General features: G+C 48.7%; 9 protein-coding genes and 1 long non-coding RNA gene across 13 annotated transcripts; 3 read left to right on the top strand and 7 right to left on the bottom strand.

Annotated features, from left to right (window-relative positions):
• Positions 1-381: 381 nt before the first annotated feature.
• LOC126316448 (uncharacterized) lies at positions 382-3,279 on the bottom strand. Its single transcript, XM_049992742.1, has 3 exons — positions 2,493-3,279; positions 1,226-2,321; positions 382-1,012 (listed from the first exon to the last, which is right to left on the bottom strand). Exons 2-3 carry the CDS (start codon positions 2,288-2,290, stop codon positions 815-817), a joined length of 1,263 nt encoding a protein of 420 aa, XP_049848699.1. The 5' UTR covers positions 2,291-2,321; positions 2,493-3,279; the 3' UTR covers positions 382-814.
• A 1,665-nt stretch (positions 3,280-4,944) lies between these two features.
• LOC126316456 (uncharacterized) lies at positions 4,945-8,643 on the top strand. Its single transcript, XR_007556088.1, has 3 exons — positions 4,945-6,997; positions 7,094-7,905; positions 8,006-8,643. It is a non-coding gene; the product is annotated as an uncharacterized LOC126316456 (long non-coding RNA).
• A 100-nt stretch (positions 8,644-8,743) lies between these two features.
• LOC126316455 (uncharacterized) lies at positions 8,744-10,182 on the bottom strand. The gene is made up of 7 exons (XM_049992747.1): positions 10,168-10,182; positions 10,017-10,055; positions 9,669-9,899; positions 9,506-9,610; positions 8,971-9,428; positions 8,859-8,911; positions 8,744-8,804 (listed from the first exon to the last, which is right to left on the bottom strand). Exons 1-5 carry the CDS (start codon positions 10,168-10,170, stop codon positions 9,219-9,221), a joined length of 588 nt encoding a protein of 195 aa, XP_049848704.1. The 5' UTR covers positions 10,171-10,182; the 3' UTR covers positions 8,744-8,804; positions 8,859-8,911; positions 8,971-9,218.
• Positions 10,183-10,283: 101 nt separating this feature from the next.
• Positions 10,284-11,642, top strand: LOC126316452 (uncharacterized). Its single transcript, XM_049992744.1, has 3 exons — positions 10,284-10,404; positions 10,501-10,548; positions 10,754-11,642. Exons 1-3 carry the CDS (start codon positions 10,297-10,299, stop codon positions 11,561-11,563), a joined length of 966 nt encoding a protein of 321 aa, XP_049848701.1. The 5' UTR covers positions 10,284-10,296; the 3' UTR covers positions 11,564-11,642.
• Positions 11,643-11,696: 54 nt separating this feature from the next.
• Positions 11,697-13,841, bottom strand: LOC126316451 (uncharacterized). The gene is made up of 2 exons (XM_049992743.1): positions 13,596-13,841; positions 11,697-13,502 (listed from the first exon to the last, which is right to left on the bottom strand). The coding sequence occupies exons 1-2, from the start codon at positions 13,778-13,780 to the stop codon at positions 11,927-11,929; spliced, it is 1,761 nt and encodes a 586-aa protein (XP_049848700.1). The 5' UTR covers positions 13,781-13,841; the 3' UTR covers positions 11,697-11,926.
• Positions 13,842-13,937: 96 nt separating this feature from the next.
• On the bottom strand, positions 13,938-15,950 carry LOC126316425 (conserved oligomeric Golgi complex subunit 6-like). Its single transcript, XM_049992713.1, has 2 exons — positions 15,844-15,950; positions 13,938-15,789 (listed from the first exon to the last, which is right to left on the bottom strand). Exons 1-2 carry the CDS (start codon positions 15,948-15,950, stop codon positions 13,938-13,940), a joined length of 1,959 nt encoding a protein of 652 aa, XP_049848670.1.
• Positions 15,951-15,998: 48 nt separating this feature from the next.
• LOC126316432 (dihydrolipoyl dehydrogenase, mitochondrial-like) lies at positions 15,999-17,762 on the bottom strand. Its single transcript, XM_049992719.1, has 3 exons — positions 17,704-17,762; positions 17,540-17,579; positions 15,999-17,473 (listed from the first exon to the last, which is right to left on the bottom strand). Exons 1-3 carry the CDS (start codon positions 17,725-17,727, stop codon positions 16,059-16,061), a joined length of 1,479 nt encoding a protein of 492 aa, XP_049848676.1. The 5' UTR covers positions 17,728-17,762; the 3' UTR covers positions 15,999-16,058.
• A 174-nt stretch (positions 17,763-17,936) lies between these two features.
• On the top strand, positions 17,937-19,079 carry LOC126316446 (uncharacterized). The gene is made up of 2 exons (XM_049992738.1): positions 17,937-18,024; positions 18,173-19,079. Exons 1-2 carry the CDS (start codon positions 17,937-17,939, stop codon positions 18,859-18,861), a joined length of 777 nt encoding a protein of 258 aa, XP_049848695.1. The 3' UTR covers positions 18,862-19,079.
• LOC126316447 (glucose-induced degradation protein 8 homolog) lies at positions 18,888-19,946 on the bottom strand. 3 transcript variants are annotated; one of them, XM_049992739.1, is made up of 5 exons: positions 19,837-19,946; positions 19,612-19,700; positions 19,305-19,546; positions 19,085-19,241; positions 18,888-19,015 (listed from the first exon to the last, which is right to left on the bottom strand). In XM_049992739.1, the coding sequence occupies exons 1-5, from the start codon at positions 19,872-19,874 to the stop codon at positions 18,888-18,890; spliced, it is 654 nt and encodes a 217-aa protein (XP_049848696.1). In that variant the 5' UTR covers positions 19,875-19,946. The 3 variants fall into 3 exon arrangements, with proteins under 3 accessions (XP_049848696.1, XP_049848697.1, XP_049848698.1); XM_049992740.1 differs by having other exon boundaries at positions 19,085-19,238; XM_049992741.1 differs by having other exon boundaries at positions 19,085-19,235.
• A 245-nt stretch (positions 19,947-20,191) lies between these two features.
• LOC126316445 (exocyst complex component 7-like) lies at positions 20,192-25,013 on the bottom strand. 2 transcript variants are annotated; one of them, XM_049992736.1, is made up of 5 exons: positions 24,742-25,013; positions 24,569-24,668; positions 22,225-24,504; positions 22,058-22,164; positions 20,192-21,997 (listed from the first exon to the last, which is right to left on the bottom strand). In XM_049992736.1, exons 1-3 carry the CDS (start codon positions 24,988-24,990, stop codon positions 22,397-22,399), a joined length of 2,457 nt encoding a protein of 818 aa, XP_049848693.1. In that variant the 5' UTR covers positions 24,991-25,013; the 3' UTR covers positions 20,192-21,997; positions 22,058-22,164; positions 22,225-22,396. The 2 variants fall into 2 exon arrangements, with proteins under 2 accessions (XP_049848693.1, XP_049848694.1); XM_049992737.1 differs by having other exon boundaries at positions 22,058-24,504.
• Positions 25,014-25,651: the final 638 nt, after the last annotated feature.

Genomic DNA, 25,651 nt, shown 5'->3' with positions numbered 1-25,651 from the left:
AAAAGAAGACTCTCTGGCAGAGATACGCATATGTCTAGACAAACAGCTTAATTACATTGATTGTCCCCCCACCCTAAGAAATGAACTTGCCATCTCTGTCTAAACTGTAGCCCGATCCCCTTTTCTTCACGATCTCAATAATCGCCCTGGAAATGCAGATACACAGAAGTATGGAATTCGTTCTATTCTAAACCTCATCTGAATACAAGTGTTTCGGCTAGACCATTGACCTCTATAATAAAATTCGTCTAAACGATACCCTTAAAAAATTCGGTCTTCTATCTAAACACGAACCCAAAACTCATTGAACAGACTATCGGCATACTCCCGTATCTCCTTACATATCAAAAAGGACTTGCTGGCAAAGAGATATGTCTAGATAGATATAAACAGTTCAACTACATTAATTGTACCTTTTTACCTAAGACGATAGAATTTGTCCATCTTTAACGCATGGCGCGTACACACCCTTTCGGGACTTGCAATTTCTTTCTTTTGTTGATCGTGCCGCGCTCTCTTCCTTTTTTTGATACGTAAAATACGAAAGTCTTGGGGACGAAAGATTATAAATAGACGTAAAAACTCTTCCTAATCAAAAAAACTATGGAATATACGCGCATCCGGTGTCGGTTTGAACACCCTCCGCACACCCCTCTGGGTAAGGGCCAAAAACTCAGCCAACGGCATGAAAACGCGCACACTATTCTCTCACATTGAAAAACTGATTTTAGCGCGCAACGTTCAATTTTTTTTCTGTGACAAACTCACATTTTCTCTACTTGGGTAATCGAGGGATACTCAGGAGTATCCTCCTTTAGCAATTATAACCTGGAGGTCGCTGCTCGTTAAGTCCAATGATGTCGTATTCTTCGAGAGCCTGCTTGATGATGTTTTTTCTCTCATCGGTTACCAAGCTCCTAAGTTTAGAAGTAGCATAAGAGTAAAAATGTCCAGTTTCCGAGACAAGTACCAGCAATGCCTGTGTGCCTGTAAGTGTAGCAAGTTCACGTATCTAACAATATGTTTTTGGGTTAGGTACAAGCACTTTGACACGTGTCAAAAAATTTTTAGGCACCGTGCTCTATTTATAGCTGACATTGTACCGTGCGCATCTAACATCATGTCATTTTTGGCACTTGTAGGTTATTTAAAATATCATGTCAACTTCTACAAGGTGCCTATCCTTAAAGAATGTCGATGCTATGTACACACACTTCAGACGTACCTTCTTCATCATCCCGGATTTGCGTTTGGAGAACGTGATTTGACGTTTAAGCTTTTTATCGATATATTTAATCTCAATCTTCTTTCTACCAGTGCCCCAATGGCGTTTGTTGAGCTTGCGAGAATTGTACCCATGTATTTCATCGTCATCAAGACCGCAGAATTGATTTTTATCATAGTTCTCGTCTTTGTAGGAGGCTTCCTCTCCGTTGAGAAGAGATTCAGAGGGAGATTCGCATTTGTCTTCGGAGTAAGGGGTAGAAATGGATGACGGCTTGAGGGAATCAGAGGGCTTGAGATAGGGACGGGTGGAGTTGAGAGCAGGTGCGTATTGGTCATTTTTTTGAGATGAGAGAAGAAGAGATTGTGTGTGAGAGGGAGGCATGCAAGGTATAGATGTGCTAGATTGAGAGGGATTATAAGATGATGACGACATTGGTCTATTGCTATTCATGTTAGAAGGGTGAGCCCTTCCATTGTTCGTAGTGTCGATGTAAGGTGACTCACCACCTATTTGTTGGTCATTTTCTAGTTCTCCTCGAGCATTAATGTATGTACCGTTCACATCAGGGACAAGAAGTAGCGGACGAACGGCGGATCGTTGTTGTTCATCATTACCAACAGCTTCTGTCTTTCCATTCCCCGTGTTGACGACGCTGCTCGATAGAGTTCGGCTGTCAGTACTTCCCTCCATGCCATCTACAATCCCAAAAGATTGACTACCTCTATTTGGTAAAATTGATTGCACTGCTGACTCAATAGGAATCATTACATTGTCTTGGTAATTCACTAGCCAAGGAGATGCGTGCACACCAGCGCAGCCATACGACAAAACATTACATGGCTGTCCTCCATCGCTCGAAGACGGCCCCGACGTGTATCCTTGTCCATAATAGGCTGTTGTCGTACCAGTATTTTGTATACTGTTGACTCCCCCTTCTTGTAAGCTTGCATGTCGTCTACCGAAACCACCCGAATACACGTAATCACCATATTGTGTGTTTGTGTACATCATAGATGAATTCGTCGAACTCACATGTGGAGAACCAGTCGGCTCGAATGTCATGTTGTAATAGACGTGCAATGCTCACTCGGTTCTGAAAATGATAAAAGTTAAACAACAAATATATATTGGTCATCAGCACCCATGCGGATTCAAGCGCTGTGGAGTTAATGCCAAGTCTTCTACAAAGAAAGGTCTCTCTTCATTCACGAGACAAATTTCCTAAGCGATTACCTCTCACTCACACCATCAATTCTACACATACCGGCTGACAACTGTGTATGCCTTTGTTAGCAAGATCTATACTGCTTTGACTCTCACGCGACTCTAAACCCACAAAAAAAAACACTTAGACCGTTCTTTCTCTTAACCTATCGTATCTCCTCTCCAATTGACAGCAGTCTATCTACGTGTATTTCTGGGCACTATCCTATACAGGTTATGAGCTGAGTTTGTCGTGAAACACCTTTGTGGCTATATTCAGGTGTTTTTTTTGTGTGTCATCAATTTTTTCACTTCTCACTCTTGACACGCTAGAAACAGAGACACAATTCACCCGCAATTACCTGCGTCGCAGTTACCGCTCTCTCGTTAGGCCGTGTTCTTGTGTCTATTTTTTCCTGTTGTCACTTCTTCCTTGTTCGGTATATCTGTTCCGCTTGTTCGCGTCATCTCTCATGCAGCTCTTTTTTTTTCCGGATAGTCCCCACGCGACAAAAACTTGTTTTTTTTGTTCTCCCTCCTCGAGCAGGTATCTTCTCTTGCTAGTCTGGGAGCATCATAAAAACGGAGGCAACAAGATGTACACACAACCATATTCTCTTACCTTGCACAAAAATTATGCGGGACATCTTTCCCACCTATCCATACGTTGCATATACACGCATTCATCTCGACAATTGATTTCGTCTCTCTGCAAGCTGTGATTTGCCAAAGAGAACCCCTTCTCCGAGAGGTGGCCGTATACACCGCGAATCAAACGCAAAAAAAAATACCAGTACCCAAATCAGAAAAAAAATCTGAGGCCAAGCCGCCTCCTTGAAGATCTATCACTATAAAAAAATCAGCAGGTGCCCTTGAGCATATATCACCGCAAAAAATGCTCATCTGTGGTTAATTGAGAAAACATACATTCTAAGATACGAACGGCTTCATGGGTACAAAATATGTATCGACCGTTTTTACCGAAATTCCTAATTTTCGCGGTGTGAACCGTCTCCGTTACGTACAATTGATCCTCTCTCTCTGAACATAAATTTGTTCTCTATTCTTTGCCCTATAGACTAACCACGTAAAAACGGGTAAACGACACCAGAAAGAGAGCTTGCTACACGCAAAACTGATATCCCTTCATCACTTTTCAACTGCTTCTTCCTCTGAATTGAAAATACGAACTCCATCCTATCGGCAAAATAGTAGAACGACATATGGTTTCGTCTTTCAAGAGTATTTGTATTGCTCTTGTCAGTACAGTGATTCTAAAACAATGCTTTGAATAATACTTTCTAAAATTATCCATTTTCAAAAAAACTAGAATTTCCCCAAACTGGCTAACTGAAGTAAATTTAGCCTGCTCATCTATGACGAAGAGGACGACTATTGATGACTTCTCTCCAACTTATTTATTTGTGTTCTAAGCAATATCTCGAAAATCCTTTATCCGAGAATGTACCCACCGAGCTGGTTTTTTCTAACCCCTACTTACCCAATCTATGCGATTGAGCTCTGCACTCTATGAAAAGAGTGAGTATTACTCAATGTCAACTGGACTTTACAAACAAGACAGCCCTAGAGCTGCATCTATCATAATTATAAGTCCTCTTTTTTTCTCCGAACCGCCAAGAATTCACTTATATTGAGAGCATCTCTATCAGGAGCACCATAAACAAAACGGCGATCGATCCTAGCATGAATCGCGTCACAAGACACCAAAGTTTCGTCATCAACATATTTTTGTCTTATTTTGTTAAGGGCACATTCTTTGTCAATTAGTCAAGGATCCTGTTGTGTATACATGTATGTACGGTCTTTAGTGAAATTGGGAACCCCTGATTCGGTACCCTAAGACATGTGTGGGCTGACACATTGCTGCGAAACGAGAGAAGTCTTTGCACAGACTCTCCACACGCTAAAAAAAAGAGGATAAACTTCAGATCCAGACAATTTTTTGCAATTTTGACAGTACGACTTTCCTATCATGTTTAGTTGTGTCTGAATTTTTCTACATGGTAGGCTGTCATACAGTATCTTGGATCGACGGTTTGTAGGTTTTGATAGCCCAATAATGATAATCCTGTGATGCCAAAGCAGGTATGGTAAACGTCTGCCATATTTCCTGGCCTGTCAGAAAATCCACCCGACTCTTCGTCTTGAGTCGAGAGTATCCAGTCTTTCAGAGCTTTTTTGTCAATCCAGTCTAGCCGGTTTATCATTTTCAGAGATGAGAGGACCCACCAGGAATAGCAGACGTCAGATAGTTTTTCTGGCCTTCCGTTCATGCCACCTTCGTTAACCTGTCTTTCAGCGAGCCACGTACCCAGCGCATTGTGGTCGATTAGATTCAACTTTCCTAGAATAGCAAGAGCGCCGACGCACGTAAAGGTTTGTCCTGCGTGGCTTTCAGCGTGTGGTACAACGCCAAATGCCCCGTCAAAGTTTTGACACTTTATAATAAATTCTGCTGCTTTTTGACAGTCTATCAGATCGAGCAGTCCCAGTATGGACAGAGCTGAGATGGCGCAATAGCTGAACCTTGTGTCTATCTCCCCCCATTTATCTCCTTGAAAGCTTCCGTCCTCGTGCTGCATAGAGGCAATCCATGTTCCAGTAAGGTTGGCGTTTATTTCATCGATACGGTTGAACATAGCTAAGACTTGTATGGCGCTCAATGTATACAGAAGGTGTTCGTCGTGGTGTATGTTTCCGCCAAATCCTCCGCTTGGTTTTTGACAGGACTTGATGAATTGTACTGTTTTTTCCTGATTTACTTCGTTGAGGGCGCCCATGACATCTAAGGCCGTCAGGCCCCAATAAATCCCGCTCATGCGAAGATGCTCCGTCATCCAGTATTCAACACTTTCTTCGTTCTGAGTGTTCGATGAGCAGAGCGTGAGGCAGAGCTGGAAGTGTTAGAGACGGGTGTGTGAGAGTAAGGTACCGCCGTTCTTCCCCGACGTCATACCGGGTCATCGAAGCTTTTTATGAATTGGATGTGTCTGCTGCGGTAAAGAGTAGTTTCAGGTGAGGTGGTGGTTTGACTCATTGGGGAGGAGTCTTTAGAGCCGAGGGACTTTTTTCGAGCAGCTAGAGAAGAAAATGGAGCGGCCTGCTGCGTTTTGCTGGTTTTAAACAGGATGCATATGAGAAGTGGTGCAAAGAGTGGGCACACAGGGTGGTATTTTAGCCAAGAGAGAGGGTGATGCTAGTCCTATCTGTCCTGTGTCCGAGAGGAGGGAAGCGCGGCTGCCCGACTCGTCAAAAAAAGTTTTAACTGCACAAAAAGGGCTCTTAGTTTTTGAAAAAGGGGTTGTGTCTAGGCAGGGAAAATCCCGACCTGTCAAAAAAATTTTTTTTCAATTGCACAGATAGAGAGGATTAGAGGATTTGCAGTTTTTGCAAAGAAGTCGTCGTGCAGATGTATGGCAGATTTATCCGCGAGCCAATGTCCCGGTTTGAGTATCAGCAAGCGAGGAGATCGGATGGACTGTAAAACAGGCTTGTGACGGTGTGACTATACCGAATTGCCAGCCCGAGTATGCACGTAGAAATGTGAAATAGAGTGAGGCGCCTACAGAGTTTTTTTTCGGTAGTGGGTCCGAAGATGAAGAGGGCAGCGTTGATCAGAGTCAGGTTTGGGCTGTAGCGGAGCATCTTGGTTTCTTTGACGTATCTAAAGAGAGAAAGTTAGAAAGATGCCTGCGAATTTATTGATACGAGAATGTCAATTTACGATGTACATGGGTACTCGATGTCGTGGACAGGGGATGAAGCCCAGGAGCTGCGGTAGAGACATGACGAAGTTCAGAAGTTGGGGAAGACAGAAGAGCATGAGAGTTTTAGAAAAATGGCCCTGTATGGCCGCGACGGCGATAGTCATGCCGGAGAAGTAGGTGAAAGAGTCTCCAACAAACACCTCGGAGGGGTAAGCGTTGTAGTATCCTAATACAAGGACGGTAGCTAGGAATGGCATCATCAATTGAATGCTTTGCATGTGTCTGAAGGCGCACGGACCAGATAGCTCTATGCAGTTATGCACCAAAATGGCGCACGTGATGACAAGGATTTGAGACGTTTCGAGACCTTTTCATAAGAGACTTAGTGTATATCTGCGCGCGAAACTGCGAAGGTCTCCCTCCTATCGTACCATTAATGCCCGCATATATGTTAACGCCATTCGTACAGAACACGATGATGAGCGCCATATAGAGGTAGTAGAAATAACCTTTTGAGGGTTCGGTGAGTCAAGATGTGCACACGGGTGTAGAAAGCCCCGTTTTTAGAGGACTTACCTAATTGCAATGTGGTCTGTTCGTATCTGAGGAACATGGGGATCATCACGTTGGTCGGACCAGAATACGCTACCAACAGTGGCAACGTGGCTATCCACGACAGCAACAGCTTTACTCCCCACCTCACATTTAAGACATCGTCCAAGAACCCCAACAGCGTCATCATGCAAACGGACAACAGAGAGGCGTTGTATTCGACCAACTAGTTTGCCATTGTTTTAGTTCGAGAAGGTGCGCGAGAGAAAGTCGACAAAAAAAATACGTACGTTCTCAGGAAAGAACGACAACGACTGCAGCAAAACGGCACATAAGAATACTAACCCCACAATGACACCGAATGATTCGGGTCTGCCAACAGAAACAAGCACGTAAGAGCAGAAATTATTGAGAGAAATAAGTCTTTTCAGCGTACATACATTTTTTTATGGGTCTCTCCTTTGTTGATGTCGTATCCCCACAGACCCCTTTCGACCATCAGATTCTTCAATTTCGGAATTATCTTGTACGTGAAATAGAAGCACTGGATCGACATGCCCATGCACACCAAGTATTGTTGAGCCATCGTCGGCTGGCACAGAAGGACTTGCACAAGCACGACGAGGACGGCGACCGCAAAGATGCAGCATGTGACAACAACACCTGAGATATACATACAAAACCCCTAATCGTATAGTCCACAGCTGCTTTGACCTACTGATTCCTCTTTTCCAAAAAAAAACTTTTGCGCGTCTTTCTTAATGTGTGTACCTTCGAAGTAGGCCAAAAAAAATTTTTTTGAGGTGTCTCTGCATTTTCTCGAGTCACCTTTGCCGCTCTGGGTTTCAGATAAAAAACGATTCGTGATTGCATTCATGAACCGAGTCGTGTCTATTTCTCTAAGAGGCCCACGTTTTGCCTTTTCGCACTCGAAAATCGATCTTCTTCACAAACGTGCTCTTAAGTTGCCCACAAAAGAACCTCGCTTCTTTCCCTATCGCATCCGTCTTCTCGCTACGTTCGACGCCAGCAAGCCCCCCTCGCCTCCAGACCACTCGAGCGCACAAGAAATTCCCCTGATTGAATATCATTGGGACGAACTCAATGAAATAATCACCAAAAGACTCAAAAATCAAATTGGCGCCACCAAAGTCACAGTAATCGACAAAACGGTGCCGAAGAATAACGCGGCAAGTACGTCGGATATACCCATGCGACTTTAGTGTTCTCTCTTTATACGTACTCTCTTTCTATAATACATACACACAGTATTTTTATTAACGTGCCCATACAGCCCAGGCCTCTCTGGTCGAAATTAAGGTCGAATCACCCGAATTTGAAGGAAAGTCAAAAGTGGAAAGAAGCAGACTGGTTATGAATTCCATCAAAGATCTTGTTGAAGAGATACATGGAATATCCATTTCCACATCAACACCCAACCAACAACCGCGATAGGGGCTCCTTTTTATTTCATCCCTTCATATATTTGCTCAGAATTTCATAATCACTTTGTTCGAAGATTTGTCGATGGACGTCTGCACTCGGCGAAGTTTCATCTACTGCATATCTTATCAACACGTTAAAAAAAAATAAAATTTACGTTTTCTCTTTTTTGCGTACTTTAAATGCTTGTAGAATTGGATGGCCTGCGTGTTCTGTTTGAACACAGTCAACATCACCCAACCCATCGAGTACTTGATGGCTAGCAATTCGATGATCTTCATCATCCGCTTCCCTAATCCCTTCCTCCGTATCCCCTCCTCCAGCTGAATTTCATACAAATATAATACTGGCTCCTCTTTCCCCTCCTCGTAATCAAACCTGAAATGGCAGAATGCAACCGGCGCCTTGTTGCACACCTCATATGCTATTCATTGTCAAAAGCTGTACTTTTTAAAAAAAAAACAAAAAAAAACAAACCTATCAAATAAAGCGCATTGTCCTCCCTCATCTCCTTCATCTTCTTGGAATCGCTCCACCCCCATGTCATCTGGTAATAACACTGCATATTCGCTTTGAGTAGTCGAAACATCCATCTTAAAACGTCTTTTGGTACATCCTTGATCGGTAATATCTCCAATTCGATACTTGTGCTAAAAAAAATTGTTAAAAAAAATTATTTCTCTAAACCCAAAATTTTTACATACCCGTCGCACTCATATTTTCTCAGAGAGCTTAAATCTTGCAGCAAATCAGATGTCTACAACTGATCAGTGTTGTGTGCTCACCGGAAAAAGCTAGTCACTCATATGTGCGTACTTGGTAGACGTGTTTGATGGCCTTCAACTGCTCTTGAATGGTCTTCCTCGCCTCAGGTTTTTTCAGCTGCCTTGATGACTTCGAAAAGCGTTATTATTCATGTTTCGGCGGTCGCGCAAGTAAGAAGACTCCTACCATTTCTCGGACAACTCCGGCTTCGAAGTGAGAGAAAATAATGCCGAATTCTGAAAAATGTCCGCGCTAAAAAAAACAACGGAACAAAAGTTTTTTATTAACAGGGGAGAGAGTTAGTCGTCTGGATAATCTCGATAAACTGGTTTGATGTCTGCTTGTTTCGTATGGAATTGAGAAACATCAATGAAAACGGCCTTTGTAAAATCAATCACAACTCCATCGGTCTTTCCTAGAAAGTGGCCTAGTGCTTCTTCGATGTCATAAGTTCGAACGAAGTCTTCGAACTCTTGCTGACTGGTGCGTCCAGTTCCCTTCTTGTTCAGCTTTTTTAAAAGGGGTATTGAGTCAGTTATCCATTAATTCAACGTGTCGCGCCTCAAAATCCGCATATGGTACATACAATCGCAATGCTCTGTTTCATAGCATCGCTAGAATTGACTCCTTTTGGAATCGCATCCTTTTCGGTTTTTCCGCCCTGGCGAATTGCATAAACTTGCAATGCATCCTGCGAAAAAAAGGTTAATTCAAAAAAGAAAAAATAAAATTTAGATTTCTTACTCTACCTTGAAGAACTTTTCTGCGGCCTTCTTGTCCATAAGGCCTGTTCCTTTTGGGTCGTATGTACACCAGACTTCTTTTATGGCGCTATCTATGACTGCGTCCAAGTCTCCATCAATAGGCTCTTCTTCTGTCTCCGTGAACTTGATTGTCCCCTTCGCGTATTCCCTGTCCAATTTTGCCTTGAGTTTAGGCATCTTATCGAACACGCTGCTCCCATCCTCGGAGGGATAGATCTGACCAACGAGGACAAATGTTGAAAAAAAAAAAATTAATTCGAGACCAGATAGAAGGGAATTGCTTTCAGACTACGCGAATTGCCCAGAATCTGCATTTATTCGCTCGATACGTACAGACTCGATCATCTTGATGCCCTTGACACTTGAATTACCCTATCAGATTTTCGTCAGTTACTACGAGTCGGAGAAGGCATTAGAGACGGGGGCGAAACAAGATGGCGCGTGCTGAAAAGGATCAGAAATGAGGTTCTGCGCCCATTCGTACCATGGTTCTCGAAATGGGAAATGGTTTAACTTGTCAGTTCTGAGCTGAGCCATTGAAAATAAAAAAAAAAAATAAAAAAAATTTAGGCTAGCAAAAGTGCGGAAGATTTCATTAACGCCTAGGATCAACATGTCGTCCCAAGAAGCTAAGCCTGCCAAAAATGCCAAAAAAACCGAGTCTGCGGTAGACTTCTTCACCAATTTCATTCTGGGTGGTGTAAGCGCGGCTATATCAAAGGTAGATAGAGATGCAATTATCTCCGATCAAAGCTTGCGAGGGTCCACCAAAGCGCTGATTCTAACGTGATTATTACTTTCTGACTTTCGACCGTAGACAGTTGCTGCTCCGATTGAGCGTGTGAAGTTAAATCTTCAGAACCAAGTGCGTAGTTTCCGAAGCGGACAGGGTGTATAGGCTTAGTCGCACGGCTCGATTTTTTCATCTATCGCCCGCGATTTGAGGAGATTCGGGGGTAGAATTTCAGAGGCTGCGAGGTCCAGGCCCTGTTGCGGGGGAGGGGAGGGGCTCTTGGATTGTCGCGCCGGACGCAAAAAAAAAATATTAATTTTTTTTTCAAAAAAAAAAGGAGGAAATGATCAAGAATGGATCCCTCGATCGCCCGTACAAGGGAATTGGAGATTGTTTTAAGAGGGTGACTGTTGAGGAGGGCGTCTTGGCATTATGGAGGGGGAACTTGGCGAACGTGCTTCGTTATTTTCCCACCCAGGCCCTGAATTTTGCCTTCAAGGATTACTTTAAGAGCATGTTTGGATACAAGAAAGAGAAAGACGGCTATGCGCTCGCGTTTTTTGGAAACGTGGCGTCTGGAGGAATGGCAGGAGCAGCATCATTGACAGTGGTGTACTCTTTGGATTATGCACGTACTCGTCTGGCTAATGACAACAAGAGTGCAAAGAAAGGTGGAGAACGTCAATTCAACGGATTGGTTGATGTGTATGTCAAGACGTTGGCGTCGGACGGTGTTATGGGTCTCTATCGTGGGTTCGTCATCTCTTGCGTCGGCATTGTGGTTTATAGAGGCTTATATTTTGGTTTGTACGACTCCGTGAAGCCCCTTCTCCCGGGCAATTACAGGGATTCCTTCACTTCCAACTTTATGCTCGCGTGGTGCGTCACGACGACTGCCGGACTAGCGTCCTATCCAATTGACACGGTCCGCAGACGAATGATGATGACGTCTGGACAGCTCGTCAAGTATTCGTCCTCATTAGACGCGTTCGTACAAATTGCCAAAAAGGAAGGCTGGCGCACCTTCTTCCGCGGCGCAGCTGCTAACATCCTACGTGCAATCGCTGGCGCAGGCGCACTTTCAGGATACGATCAATTGCAAATCCTGATGTTTGGGCGCAGCTACGGATCAGGCGGCTCTGCGTAAAGGGTCACCTCATTTTTGCACAATTAGCTCGTCGTACACTAAATTAAACGTTGTACCAGGAATTTTTTGTTGCTGTTAATTCGCCGCGCTTGCGCAAAGGGTCGCTCCGTGTTTGCGCAGTCAATTCGCACACTTTTTTTCAAGTGTTGTACCAAAAAATTTTTTTTTATTGACTATCCGCCGCGCTTGTGCAAAGGGTCGCCCCGTGTTTGCATAGTCTGGTTATCGTACACTAAATCAAACGTTGTACCAGGAGTTTTTTGTTGCTGCTAATTCGCCGCACTTGCGCAAAGGGTCGCTCCGTGTTTGCGCAGTCAATTCGCACACTTTTTTTCAAGTGTTGTACCAAAAATTTTTTATTGACTAGCCGCCGCGACCATATGCACACAAATCTGCCTTCCATTCTTCCAGCGTTTTTCCGTCGACTCTCACCCACGGTGCGAAGTCCTGCGCTCTCTGCGACCAGAGCGCGTCGCACGCTTCTTTGACGAGAGTGCATATTTCTTCTCTGTTGCGGGCTGCGTCGATGTTCTCTTCCAATTTGGCGCACAAAGCAGAACACGAAGCGTCCTCATCCCTGCCGTCAGTTGGGCGATCCTCCACGCCTTGGACGTATTCTTCGCCTTCGCAGCGATTCAATTTTGCCTCCGTCTCTGCCCTCGCCAACTCGCACAGCACCTCCGCTACCTTGTCCACCACGCCTCCCGGTCCTTTGCACGGCGGCAGCTCCAATTCCTCCAGCACCCGCACCAAAATGTCGTCCATGTCGCTCGACTCGGGCCAGAGTCTCAGCTCTTTAAACAACTCCAGCTCTGCCCTCACGGACCTCTCGGCCTCTCCCATGTCACATTCGTACCAAAAACCTGTCAAATGATTCCTGCAAAAATTTCTGACACTTCTCGCTCGACTCTCAAACTCAGTCGGAAAGCCCATTCTCTGTATTACCCGCCTGACAATGCGCGACCAACACGCCTGATTCTCCGCGCGAAGCTGTCTCAATCGCTGCTTCTCTCTCTTCAACGCACTCGCCTCTCTCTCCAACCTCGATTTCTGATCTATCAAACAAAGAATCGCCTTCTTCGAGACCTCCGCCTCCGCCTGTTCTGCTTCCAACTCGCGCTCCAACTCCTGCAATCGACTCACCAAATTCATCTGACCATCTCCAAACATCTCGCCCAACCCCTCCTCATGTAAACCTCGACTCGCACCCCTCATCTCCAACACCTGCTCAACCCTCCTCCTAACGGCCTCGTACTCGTTCTCAGCTCTCTGACCCTCTATAAAAGACCCAACGTGACTCTCCTCAAACCTCAATAACGACTCCTCAATCTCCAACGGAAACCTCGTCCCCTTCTCTGCCACTCGCTCGCACAACGACACCCTCTTGCTCTCCAACCCTAACACCTCATCCTCCACCAACCTAACCAAACTAGCCCTCCACTCGACCGGCGCCCTCTCAAACTCGCCCACCAACCCCTCCACGCCCACACTCAACGACCCCGCCACAATGTACCCCTCCTCCTCCTCCAACACCCCCCTCGCCAGCGCGACACCCTCGCCCAACCTCTCCGCAAAACACACCCCCTCCGCCAACCCTCGCCGAAAGCGACTCACGTGAACCTCCAACTCGTGTCGATACTCCGAAAAAACCGCGAGTTTTCGCCGAAATTTCCCGTAGAATCCATCCAATATAACTGACTTGGTCCACTGCTCCTCCACGCCTTGCTTGACCGTTTCGTTCTGCCTTTCCGCCTCGGCCAGCTCGCGATAGAGTCCCGAGAGTCGGCTCCTGGCCTGCTCCGCCTCGCGACGACGCGAATCGAGTTCGAGCTCGAGGAACCGGCTGCGGTCGGAGAGTCTCGAAAGCTCAGCCTGCTCGCTTCGGGCCCTCTCTTTCCTTTCGGCCGCGCTCAGCCGCCTCTTCTCTGCCTTGACGTAACTTTGAAGACGAAAGCAAAAAACGTTGAGCCGAGGGGCTTTGAAAAAAATTTTTTTTGACGGACTGGAGACGTCTGGCCGCTGCCTAGCTTACCTTTCAGGTGCGACATGGCGAATGATGAATTCCCAGATGTCCATTGTGCTGCCTCGACAGAGGTTCTGGAAGTCCTGAATGCCGGGGATGGGGTCCTCCGGATGTTCTCTCAGGGTTTGGTAGTGCATGGTGTCGACGGCCCACGTCCTCAGGTTTTTGGCGAGCTCTAGTTGCTTAGAATTCATGGCTGGTGTGCTCAGAGAGACATCAAAAAAAAAAGCGACAGCTGCGAGAGTTGTTTTGCAAGAAATTAAAAAAAGTGTTTTTGATATCAATGACAAAACAAAAAAAAAAATAATTGTGTAATAAATTGTAGCAAGAAACTCTCGGCGGACCTAGGGGTCAAGTCAGCAGCGACTCGAGTTGCGCTGGGGTGCGTTGGAGGATGCATTCCGGCCTGTCGTAGCCGCTGAGAGGGTCGAGGACGGCCTGGCGGAGTTCGGAGTAGGCGTCGCAGGCCAGTTGAGAGGTGGAGGAGGCCAGGCGAGAATAGAACTTGGAGAGGAGAGGGTCGGTGAGGCGGGGGGCGAGTTGCTTCGCGACGAGCGCTTTGATGCCTAGGAGGTGAGATTCGAACGTGCGGACGGTTCGGAACAGAGAGCAAGGGTCCATGCCGGGGAGAGAGGAGAGTTCGCAAGGTTTGGCGCCGCGCGCGGCGTCCAGCTTGAGAGAGAGTCCGGAGCGCTCGAGAGCAGAGTTGGCGTGTTCGGCCGCGAGTTGGTTTATTCTGCGGTCTATTTCTTGATAGAGTCCGGGCGGACAGTAAGAACGCAGGGAGTCAGCGACGATATGGAGGAGCCTGCATACATAGAATGTGTGCTCGATTACCGATGTACGGTGGTGAGACGGATCTAGTGTGCGCGACGCCTTTTGAAGTTGTTCGTTTGCGCCGTCTTCGCAACGCTTGACGAGGGGGTCTACAATCATGCTGAGGATGCGAGAGGTTGAATCCCCGCCTGCGACATCGGCGGCCATCGATGATTCGAACGCGCCCGTGATTTGACGCAAAAAGTCCACTTCAGACAAAAATTCCTTCGGCGCAGAAAAATCCAGCGGCGGATAAACCAACTTGCCTTGCAGGGCCCTCATCCTCAGCTCAATCCTTCGCATGAACTCCCCGTTGGCCCGCTCCTCGCACCTCCTGAACAAACGAGACACCACGTTCGGCACCCCTAGCAAGCGCTCGAACCTGTCTCCGTAAAACCGCAAGACGTTCGCCAATCGACGCGGCAAAACGTCGTCGCCCTCTTTCACCAACACCCTCTCCACTCGCTCTTCAAACAGAACTGCCACACCGCGAAATGCCACGTTCAGCAAGCATGTCAACATGCCGCGCCCTTCCAGATAGCCCGCAACCACCTCGACTCCCAATAGCTCTACCTCCCTCTTCACTAGCTCAAATATCCTAGCGGAACCCATCAAAAAATTTCCTTCAAACAACTCCCTCTCTCCAACCAACACCTGGTGAATCCAAGCCCCCATATCCCCCAGGTACCTCTCCGGTTCTCCCTCTCTCGCATCTATGGGCCTCGGGGTCCCGAACGGCCCGCCCTTCCTCAACGCCGCCTCGAACCCCCCTCCAACCGCTCTCTCTCTCAACCTCGCTATCCAAACCAACTTCTCCGCCAATAACTCCCCCCTCAACGCCCCCAACCCCCTCACCAACCTCGCACTCACCTCCTGTACCTCCAACGCCCCCAACTGCTCCCCACACTCCTCTTCCACCCTCGCCCCCAACTCCTCATACATCCCCTCCAAATACCCCCTCACATCCTCCGCCAACCTCCAGTCTCCCACCCCCAACTCCCCCAACGCCCCCTCCAACTCCTCCAACCCACCCAAATGCCCGTAAAACTCATCCTCAAACCACTCTACACCCCTCGGCGGACACCGACTCCTCCTCTCGAAATACTCGCAAACCTCCGCTCGCGCCGCCTCCCGACTCTCCCTCTCGAGCGCCAAAGCCATCCACTCCAACCTCTCTTCCTCACACCGCCCCCCCTCCTCCGCCCTTCGTACCCCCAGCATCGCGCCAACCGCCGACTCCGCGCAGTCGAACCCCAACTCAACGCGCTCCAGCGCCTCCAACAACGCCTCCGCGCGCCCCAAAGACCGCTCCTCCAGCGCCTCCCGCAGTCCCCACCTCTCTCGGAGCGTGTTCCTTCCGCAAAACGCCGATCTGTTCCCTCCAGACCTGTCAATCACAAAATGCGGTACAACAAAAATTCTAAAAAAAAAAAAAACCTACAGCCGACCAAGCGACTCCGCCAGCGACTCGTCGCCAACCCCCACCTTCAAAAAACCCTCCACCTTTCTCTCGACGTCTCTCTTGCCGCTCGCGTCGCACCGCTGCATCTCTCTCCTCCCCTCCTTTGCAAATAACTAACTGAACCAAACCACCTCTTTTTTTTTTTTTCTTTTTTTTTTCTCCCACGGCGTACAACATGCTCCCCTTGTCGCTGACTATTGATGAATCGGCTTGCTGCAGGTAGCCATCGCCGCTTCCTTAATCGCTTCAGATATCGTCGGATGCGCGTGGCACGTCCTCGCCACGTCCTCGCTCGATGCACCGTACTCCATCGCGAACACGGGACCCGCTATCAGCTCTCCCGCACACTCGCCCAACATGTGCACGCCCAACAGTCGGTCTGTCTCCGCATCGGCCAAGAACTTGACAAACCCGTCCGTAAGCCCGTTGGTGCGCGCGCGAGAGTTCGCCTTCAGCTGAAACTTCCCAACCTTGTACTTGATACCCTTCGCACTAAGCTGCCCCTCAGTCTGTCCTACCCACGCGAGCTCAGGACTCGTGTAGACAACAGACGGAATCGCGTCGTAGTTGACGTGACCCACGCCTGAGTGCAAGTATTCCACCACCGCTATCCCCTCCTCCTCGGCTTTGTGCGCCAACATCGGCCCCTTAATGACGTCTCCTATCGCATAAACGTTCGGTACATTCGTTCGGAAGTGTTCATCCGTCTCAATCATCAAATCTTTCATCTTCAATTGAATATTTTCTGTACCCAACCCCGTCGTGTATGGCCTCCTCCCAACCGCAACCAGCACTACGTCCGCCTCCACAGTCTCCTTCCTCTCTGACTTCACCTCGCTCAATTCAACCCTCACCGTTCCGTCCTCCTGACTCACCGCCCTCTGCACCGCCATCCTCATCTTGAACCTCAAATTCTGCTTCTCTAAAATCGTCTTGAACTGCTTCGACATCTCCAAATCCGCGTTCGCGCATATGACCTCCGCGTACTCCACCACCGTCACCTCCGCTCCAAGCCTCGACCACACCGACCCCAACTCGAGCCCTATCACTCCACCCCCTATCACCACCATCCTCCTCGGCACCTTCTCCAAACTCAACGCGCCAGTCGACGTCACGATGTTCCTCTCATTCACTTCAACCCCCTTCAACGGCGTCGGCTCCGAACCCGACGCAATGATCACGTTCCTCCCCCTCACCACCTCCTTCACCACTTCCCCCTCACCCAACACCTCCACCTCCGTGGGCGACCTAAACCTCCCCCTCCCCTTCACGTATCTCACCTTGTTCTTGGCGAACAACTGTTCCACCCCTCCGCACAACGTCCTCACGCCATCCTCCTTCGTCTTCATCATCGCCTTCAAGTCAAACCTCGGGTTGTCGCATATCACCCCCCTAGACGCCGCGTAATGCTTCATGTGCTCGTACATGTGCGAACTTTGCAACAACGACTTGGACGGAATGCACCCAACGTTCAAACACGTCCCACCCAACGTCCCCCTCTTCTCAATACACGTAACGCTCATTCCCAACTGAGCCGCCTTGATCGCCGCCACGTATCCACCAGGACCACCACCTATCACCACCACGTCCCTCACCTCTCCCTCCCCCCCTTCGAGAAAACCCGTCAATAATCAACCACCTCTCCACCCACAAACCCGCCCGCACCCCTCCATACCACTCGAGTAAGCCCTAGCTCCCCTCACGCATCTCGAAGCCTTCGCATCTCACGGGCGATCGGTGCACGTGCACGAGTTCGTGTAAGAAAAACCATCAAAAAAAAAAACTTTCTCCCCAGTGCATCGCGCCCCCACCCATCGCGGCGCGCGACCTCGCACCTACATGGCGAAAAAGTGACAACTGCATTCTTAACTCCGCGCTCTCTACTCCCTGTCTCAGCCTGCGCACTAACGAAAAATAATTTTTTTTTGCGTAAACGCTTCTTTTTTTTTTTCTCTTCTTTTTTTTTTTCACCCCTCATTGGCACTTTTTTTTTCTGCCTCACCACTCTGTGCGCATGACCAAGAATTCAGCAGAATTCCCCCCCGCAACGTTCACTCGACACGCCAACAACCATGCACTTGTGGGTCAGCTACTTCCTCTGGAACGCGCTTAAGACCATGGGCGTCAGGTTCGCGACCGCCGCTGCCGCCGCCGCCGTCGGTAACGTATCACCTTCCTTGTGCGTGTATATGTGTGTACGTGTGTGTGCGCCCCGGTAGACGACGGGGATAGCGATTCACTCACGTGTGTGTGCGTGTGTGCACGCAACGCGTAACTGACGCACAAAATGTACGTGTATGCACAAAAGGCCCCCGTCTGGTTGGCGCGTTGCTGAGGCGCTTCGGCCGCCCCTTCAGGCGCTCCTGCAACGCGGCACTGTACAAAGTGCTCGGAAACAGGCTGGACACGTTTTCCGGCCCAACCGTGTTCGCACTCAGTCAGAAACAACTCAAGAAGCAAACGGTCCGACTACTGGTCTTCTTGGCGAAGACCTCGGAGAACACGTTCAGATACCTGGTCGTCGACATGGCAATATTCGGGTCCGCCGAACTGTTGAGAAAGGCCTGTCAGGCAATGTTCACTAAAGACCAGGACGTCAAGCAAAAACCGAGCTGTTGGGAAATTTATGACAATTACACGCCGAGAAACCAATGCGGACACTTTCCTCGTGAACTTCCAATTGCCACCGATGTCGACGAAACCCAGTCTCTCGCGGTCCCAACGGAACCATTGGAAGACAGCCGAATTCTCGAACTCATCGGCCAATCTTCTGTATACGTAGAATGTACGCGCGAAGAACTCGAAGAAATTCTCGCCCAAGACAACACATGGACCTCTGGTGAACCACTCGCCACTTCAGTCGACTATCCGTGCCTTGCGCAAAGTCTGTCCGACGAACTGGACATGGACTTCTGTCAGCTCGGCTTGTCCAAAGACGACCTCTCTTTGTCACCCCTTCCTACTTCATCCCCCCCCTTACCAGACCTGCCGTCATGAACACCTCGTAAGAGATGCTCTCCCCCTCACCTCCTTCTGTGACTCTCTGAGAGTGACTCCGCGAGCATTTCTCCACCTGGCACTCTCGATCCATTCTCCACCATCTCGTTCTGTGCCCACAGCAACATCTTCATCAACGTCACCAAGAGTGCCTCTGCTTCCTATCTCAGTCATACGCGGAAAAATATTTTGTATACATAAAAATACGCGCAAAATCACGTACGGTCTCTTTTCTTCAACCTTCTCAGTAAGGCATTATTTACAACCTGAGCCGTCTTCTCTCTTCGCTCCTCGTCCAGCAAACTCGCCTCCGTAGACTCGCTGTAATCCTCGTACAGCAACAACGTCATGATCCTCTCCAACTCCCTGTACTCCTCCTTCTGCGCTTCAGTCCCTTCATCCTCGCTTCAACGAATCTCCCCCTCCCCCCCCTTCATACGTACTTCCGTCTTCGCCAAGGGAGCCACCTTCTCCCTTGCAAACCTCAGTATCTCACCCGTCTCCCTCCTCCCTCTGATGATCTCCAACAGCGCCTGCTTGTACAGGCAATACCCCACCTCCCTATCCCTCGTAACCGAAGGATCAACCTCATCCAGCATCGAAATGGCGCCGCTGATGTCGCCTCTCACGACCGCGTCCAAAATCCTCGACCGCTCCTCCACCATGTACTCCTGGTTCTCAGCACCTTTTTTCAATAACACAGAGGTCAGCGACTCGCATCGCCCCGCACTCTCCTCCCTCTCCGCGTACCTGAGTACCGCAATTCTCTACAAAAACTGTCCAAGACATTCTTCAGCCCAAAATACACAAAATAGTCGTTGATGAGCGTCCGTATGTCTCTAACCTCCATCCACACACAAGTGCACGTTGTGTGTACAGAATGACACCACAAACGTTGAATTAAAACCGCACGTAAATACATGTATATACGTAATATATTTCATCGCGAGATATGCCACCACCCCTGTGACGCACGATTCGCTAACCTCTGATTCTGCGCATTCTGGAACCATCGGGCTCGTAGAATCAACGATAGCGCGGCTGTTCGAACTCAGGCACGTGTCTCGATTCTCTGCAACGTGAGAAAAAAAATAAACTTTCAACTCCATCTTTGAAGCAAAAAAAAAAAAACCACTTCTACTAAACAGTCCCCTCTCTGGCCTTATGAGCAAGAACCATCCCAAAGTCGCGATTGCTACGCCATGAACGCCGCCCAAAATGTCGATTCGAAGGATGACCGCCTATCTGCCGAGTTCTCCGCTCAAATTGAATCAGCTGAACTCGGCGCTCAAATCTCCCCCTGCTACGCGCAAAAACACAACGATCCAGCTGAAACGCGCCTGAGCCAACTACAAAAAGGCCCGTCTGTTCAAGACTTTATAAAAGGACGCCAAACGAACAATGACACCTGTCAAAAAAACGAATCCCTTTTCAACTCGTCTAAGCATGTCCAAACACCCCTGTTCCACCTGGTCATCCCAAAGTTGACAATGAATCCTAAGTTCGGCGCAATACCCACAAAAGAGACAGCTACGCGCCAGCCCATGCCAACCGGCTTGACACCTGTCAACGATGTTGTACCAAACTCGAACAGCGTCACTCTGTTGAGAGCAAGCACCGCCGATTCCTGCCAACCGACGAGAGACTTTCGCGCCGCCGTGTCCGAAAACAAAGACCCTGCCAAGAGATCAAGAGACGAGACGATCTTCGGATCAAGCCAAGCTAAAAAAACCAAAATTGGGTTCGAGATTTCGCCAAGAATTCAGTTTCCTCTCTCGAACTTGATAAATAAATCCGTGTCGAATCTGGCGGCGTACGAGAAGCCCTCGCCGGAGCGACCGGACTCACCGTCTGGACGATTCGGACCTGGAGTGAGTCCGGCCGCGAAGACGGGCACGAGCGCTCAAAATGCCACAGCTGTGGCCGAGTCAATGATCATGGATTTAGACCACGAGGAATCAGCAGACGACATCCAGGAACAGTTCGTCAGACAAACCGGACTCTTGGCGTCGGCAATCGAAGAGATGGCAGGCGACATCAATGAAACGGCCGAGACAATGAGCCAACTCGCGCTCGAGCTGTTGACCGCAAACAATGAGGTGTTGCTGATGAACGCCAGCATACTCCGAGACGAAAAGGTGAAAATGCTGGAAGAATGCGCAAAAAGACTCTTGGAGGAGTAAGCGCACACGATATCTAGAACACCAGGCGAGGAAAGGGCGTCAAAAAAAATGGCCCTGAACATTCAACATATATATATATATATACATATAGTCTCTGTTAGGTGAGATTTTTTTTTGTACGAGATTTTCAGCTTAATTCGTCGACAAAGCCCACCCAACAATCTTTATGTGCCTTCAGTATTTCTCGCAGGGACCTTTCCGACAGCTTGGTCTTGATGACGCCTGTTTCAGAGTTCAGGTCCATCATGCCGTACTGCACGTACTGGTTGACTTGTATGCCGAATCCACGACGGTCGGTTTGATAGATGAAACAATTGAAGCACTGCTCATAGAGAGCATTAGCAGATATACCAGAACTTACGCCCCGAGTCAACAAAGCGTGGGCGAACAGGCAAAACATCAGTCTGGACGCCTTCGATAGTGCGCTGAGTGTCACAAGAGCGGCAGAAAGCATGGCATCCTCGTCGCGACTCTTAGAACTTGACTCAACGTAAGCCAGTTCCAAACGGTAGGGCAAGTAGGTATGGACTTCTATCCACATGAAAGGGAGAGAAGGGTGAATAACGGCGGGCGCATATTGACTGTCGATAGAAATGATTGTGCGAATCTTTCCTTTGGAGCCGCGAAACATCTGATTAGTCAAGACCTCCCAGACTCCCGGACTGTTCTTGTTCAACTCTTCGGCATTGTGAATAAGAATGTAAACTGGCCTCTTTAAACGACGGACGCATTCTGCAATCAATTCAGTGTTCGAGGGGCCAAACGCCATGCAACTTATCTCTTTTTCTCCAACCAAATTGCAAAGCGCGCTCGAAACTTCTCTAATCGATATGCTCGGATAATATCCGTTCAAAATGATCGCAGGAGACTGAGATTTCAGAGATCGAAAATAAAACTTCTCAATCAATTCCTTCTTCGAACCAAGGCCATAAAATGCCAAATGCATACCTCGCCTACACAATCCACGTCAGTGCCACTCGATTCAAAAACCCAATGTTCCTCCCCTTACGTACACCAATAGATTCTTCCATTCTAAAAAGCATTCCTCGTACACTTCCTGCGCGGCCCCCTTATTCAGCCCATGTCGCTCTTGCCATTTAGAGAGCGCGTCGGACACTTCCTGCATAGACCAAAGATTCAGACCTCGAACTCCACACACTATCTACTGTATCCTTCGTACTCTTCGGTTCCAAGTCGGCAACTTCGAAAAATCGCTGATCGACAGCAAGCCATCGCTCGGTCGCTCCTCATTCACGGAAGGGTTCGAGCGCTCTTCGAACGGTCCATTCGGTTCAGAGTCCGCCATAACTCGCCGAACAAGAAAACTGAAAACATAAAAAAAAAAAAAACGCTTACTCAGCCTTATCAGCCTGATCCCTCAGAGATTCTACGATCTCTTCCAAGCTGCCTCCCTCCTTCAAAGACCCCTTAAAGAATCGATTTAACATCTTCTCTAGAGTTGGTGCATCCAACTTGATGTACTTGGACCGGTTCTTGGTAAATTCAACCCTGGAAAGATTCTCCAAAAAGTTCCGATACTTTGGCACAACCAACTTCACAAGCATCTCGTGCATCATCTTCAGCAACTCTGCATCCGGAATCAAATACTGTTTCTGTTGGATGTAGCTCTCGGTAATCTCGGAATTGAAAGACTTCAGTTTTGACTTGATGCTTGCCTTCACCTTGCTCCCTCCACCCTTCTTGCTGCCTGATCGATCTTTGGGCAAATCCCACGATATGTGTCCCAAAATGCTGTTCCAAGACTGTCTGTAAAGTTCTTGCTGTTCGTTCATCCATTCGAAGTATTCCGCGCAAACCTCCTTCCCAATTTCGTCGCACAGCGCCGAGTTCTGAACGTTCTTGCAAATAAAATGATAGTTGTTTAACAAAAAAATGTTCGATAATGCCGTCGTGCCAGAAGACGTCTGCAAGCTGTAAAATGCCCCCCCCTGCTTCTTCCCACCCTTCTTCGTCTTTTGAATCAAATTCTCCTTCAGGGCAGCGATCACCGAGACGATGTACTCCCCCAGAGGACTCGCGCCACTCGACTGAGCCGGAGGTAACAGCTGAATGACCACATCTCGATACTCAAACAGGTGGACCAAAAAGCTGATCGTCATGCTACTGAGCTCGTGCACGTTGCCATCCGATGGCAGCAACTTGGCACTATCCGATCTCACATCACCCAAAACTTGCTCAAATAACTGTTGACACGCAGACTCTAACTTCGAATAAAAACTAGTAATCGGCGTCGATTCGTGTTGCGCATCTGGAGGCTTTAACACCGTCCTATATCCGGGAATCAGCTTCTTCAACAATCCATAGCTGTCTAGCAAAACGGAAATCCCGTAAATCCTGTTCGGATTCTTCTTTTGCTCTTGGAGCAACTGATCTCCTGTCTCGCTGAACTTCGACAACGCGTCTTCCGACACCTTCGAAAAACTCGAAAAAGGCCTGTGTTGAATCACGTATTCCGCCAATGCCCTTTCTGACTTCAATAAAACCAACAAACACCTCATGAACTGCAAAAAAATGTGACTCCCCTTCCGATAAACCGCCGCCGACAAGCTCGTGTAAGACCCTCTCTCACGTGCGCCGGCACTTCCGTTCTGATCTCTTATCACCAACCCCCTCACAGGTTTCAAATATGTGCCTACAATCCCGCGCTTGTGGCGGCTCACAATCATGTCTTCTCCTCCCTTGAGCACCATTTCCAAAGAAAACGTCCCCTGTATCGTCTGGGACAAAAAAGAGGATCTCTTGCTGTGGTACAGCTCCAAGTAAGGAAATTGGGTCCCTCCAGCGCTCGATTGACGATTCTGCTGCAAAAACAGAACAACCTTCTGAAGGTTAGCTTTCGCTTCGTCTGAAACCAACTTCACCACGTTGTTCTCGTTCTCAATGTAAGGATCCAAACTCTTCCCTTCCAACAAGTCGACGTTTCGGCGAATGAATAAAACGTTGGACATAATTGGACCCTGACCCGAAGACGTGTCCTCGATCAATTCACATAAGATCTGAATAGGCGACGACGTTTGGTAGGCCAACTGCTGGGAATAGTGTAAGTAAACCTTGGTCATTCCCGCAACCCTCAACTTGGCTATCTCATTGAGTGCGTCGCTGGCGTTCATGTAGCTGCTGTGCTCCGATATATAGACCCTGATTTTTTGAATAGATTCCAAGTTGCCCAAATATGTGTCGAGCGTCACTTGGCCGGCGTCGCCTGACCTGTCCGCCTTCTCCTTGCGTTTGGGCGTGATCCCTAAACTCGACACATCTAGGAGCTTCGCCTCCGGCTCCTCGACCTGCACGCCCTCCACCGAAGCCGCGTCCCAGGGTTTTTCCGAGGCTTCCTCCGTCGCTGGAGACGCGATTTGCATCATCAAACAATACTTCAATTCCTCAATGGCGTCGAATTTAGACAGCGTGTCGTCGATTCTGGACAGGCTGTCGGTGATGTCTTTTCGCGATTCGTCAGAGACGCTCTCTTTTTAAAAAAAAAAAATGGTACAACGCGCGCGTACTTGTGTGCACTCGTTTCCACGTCTCTGTCTGCATTTGGAGTTGGCCGGTTTTTACCAACAGCTTATCGACCCTGTCCTCAAAGTTGCTCAGCGTGTCGAGCTGCGCTTTGTCAATAGAGGCGCATCTAGAGATCAGAAGGGGTGTCCGACAGCGAAGTTGACACGTATCGTACCATTTTGTTTGAAAGCTCGTCGGCGTAATTGAGAGAGTTGACGACGAATCCGTAAGATGCTCGGTCTTCTTCCCAGGCCGCAAAGACCTCGCTCTGCGCGGCCGACAGCTTGGCCTTGCCAGCGTTTCCATATTGACGCAGTTGAATCTCTTTTTCGATGATTTCGCTGACGGCGTCCGTGTTGACCGGGTCCTCGCCGTCGCTGCAAATAGAGAGGCCGAAGTTGGATCCTCCGTTCGAAGAGGGCATGGCTAGGACGACGCGACCAAATCGCAATTGAGCGGTGACGTTTTTTTTTTTGCTTTTTTTTTTTGCTGCAGGACGAAGCATAGTGGCCGCGCAGCAAAATGCGCGGGCCCCCCGCCGGGAGGGGCGGCCGCCTTCGGTGCGACCGAGGAGAGGGCCATCTCTCTTTCGAGCTAGGGTCGGAGGGCGGGGAGAGGGGGGCTGCGCGAGTGTGCTGATATGCACGTACGCGCGCGATAGACGAGAGAAAGCGCGAGTGTTACCTCTTTTTGGGGCGAGCGGGCGTGTTGCGACTGCGAAGTTCCATAGGATGTCCTGTGGACGATTTGGAGTGGGTGGATTCGTGGGGGTTTGAGCGGTCGGAGGAGGAGAGTTGGTCTTCCTGAGAGGTGTTTTTGGCCTTGTGAGAGGAAGAGCGTTTGCCGGACGTTGATCTTGAGCTTGCGGAGCGAGAGCTGGCATTGGAGCTGTTACCGGAGGGCCTTTTTTGGTTTCTGGATGAACGGGGTTCGGACACGGTGGTGTCGGCGGATTCGTACCCGAGGCCGAGTTTGGAGGCGTCGTCTTCGCCGGAGGTCTCGTCTGAGTGAGACGGTTTGGTCGCTTTGTCGTTCTTTAGCGAGGTTTGTTTAGACTTGGTGGAGGACCTGGAGGACTGGCGACG

Source organism: Schistocerca gregaria, unplaced genomic scaffold (assembly GCF_023897955.1).
Source record: "Schistocerca gregaria isolate iqSchGreg1 unplaced genomic scaffold, iqSchGreg1.2 ptg000584l, whole genome shotgun sequence".
Classification (NCBI taxonomy): Eukaryota; Metazoa; Arthropoda; class Insecta; order Orthoptera; family Acrididae; genus Schistocerca; species Schistocerca gregaria.
This window is presented reverse-complemented; position numbering and strand designations above follow the sequence as displayed.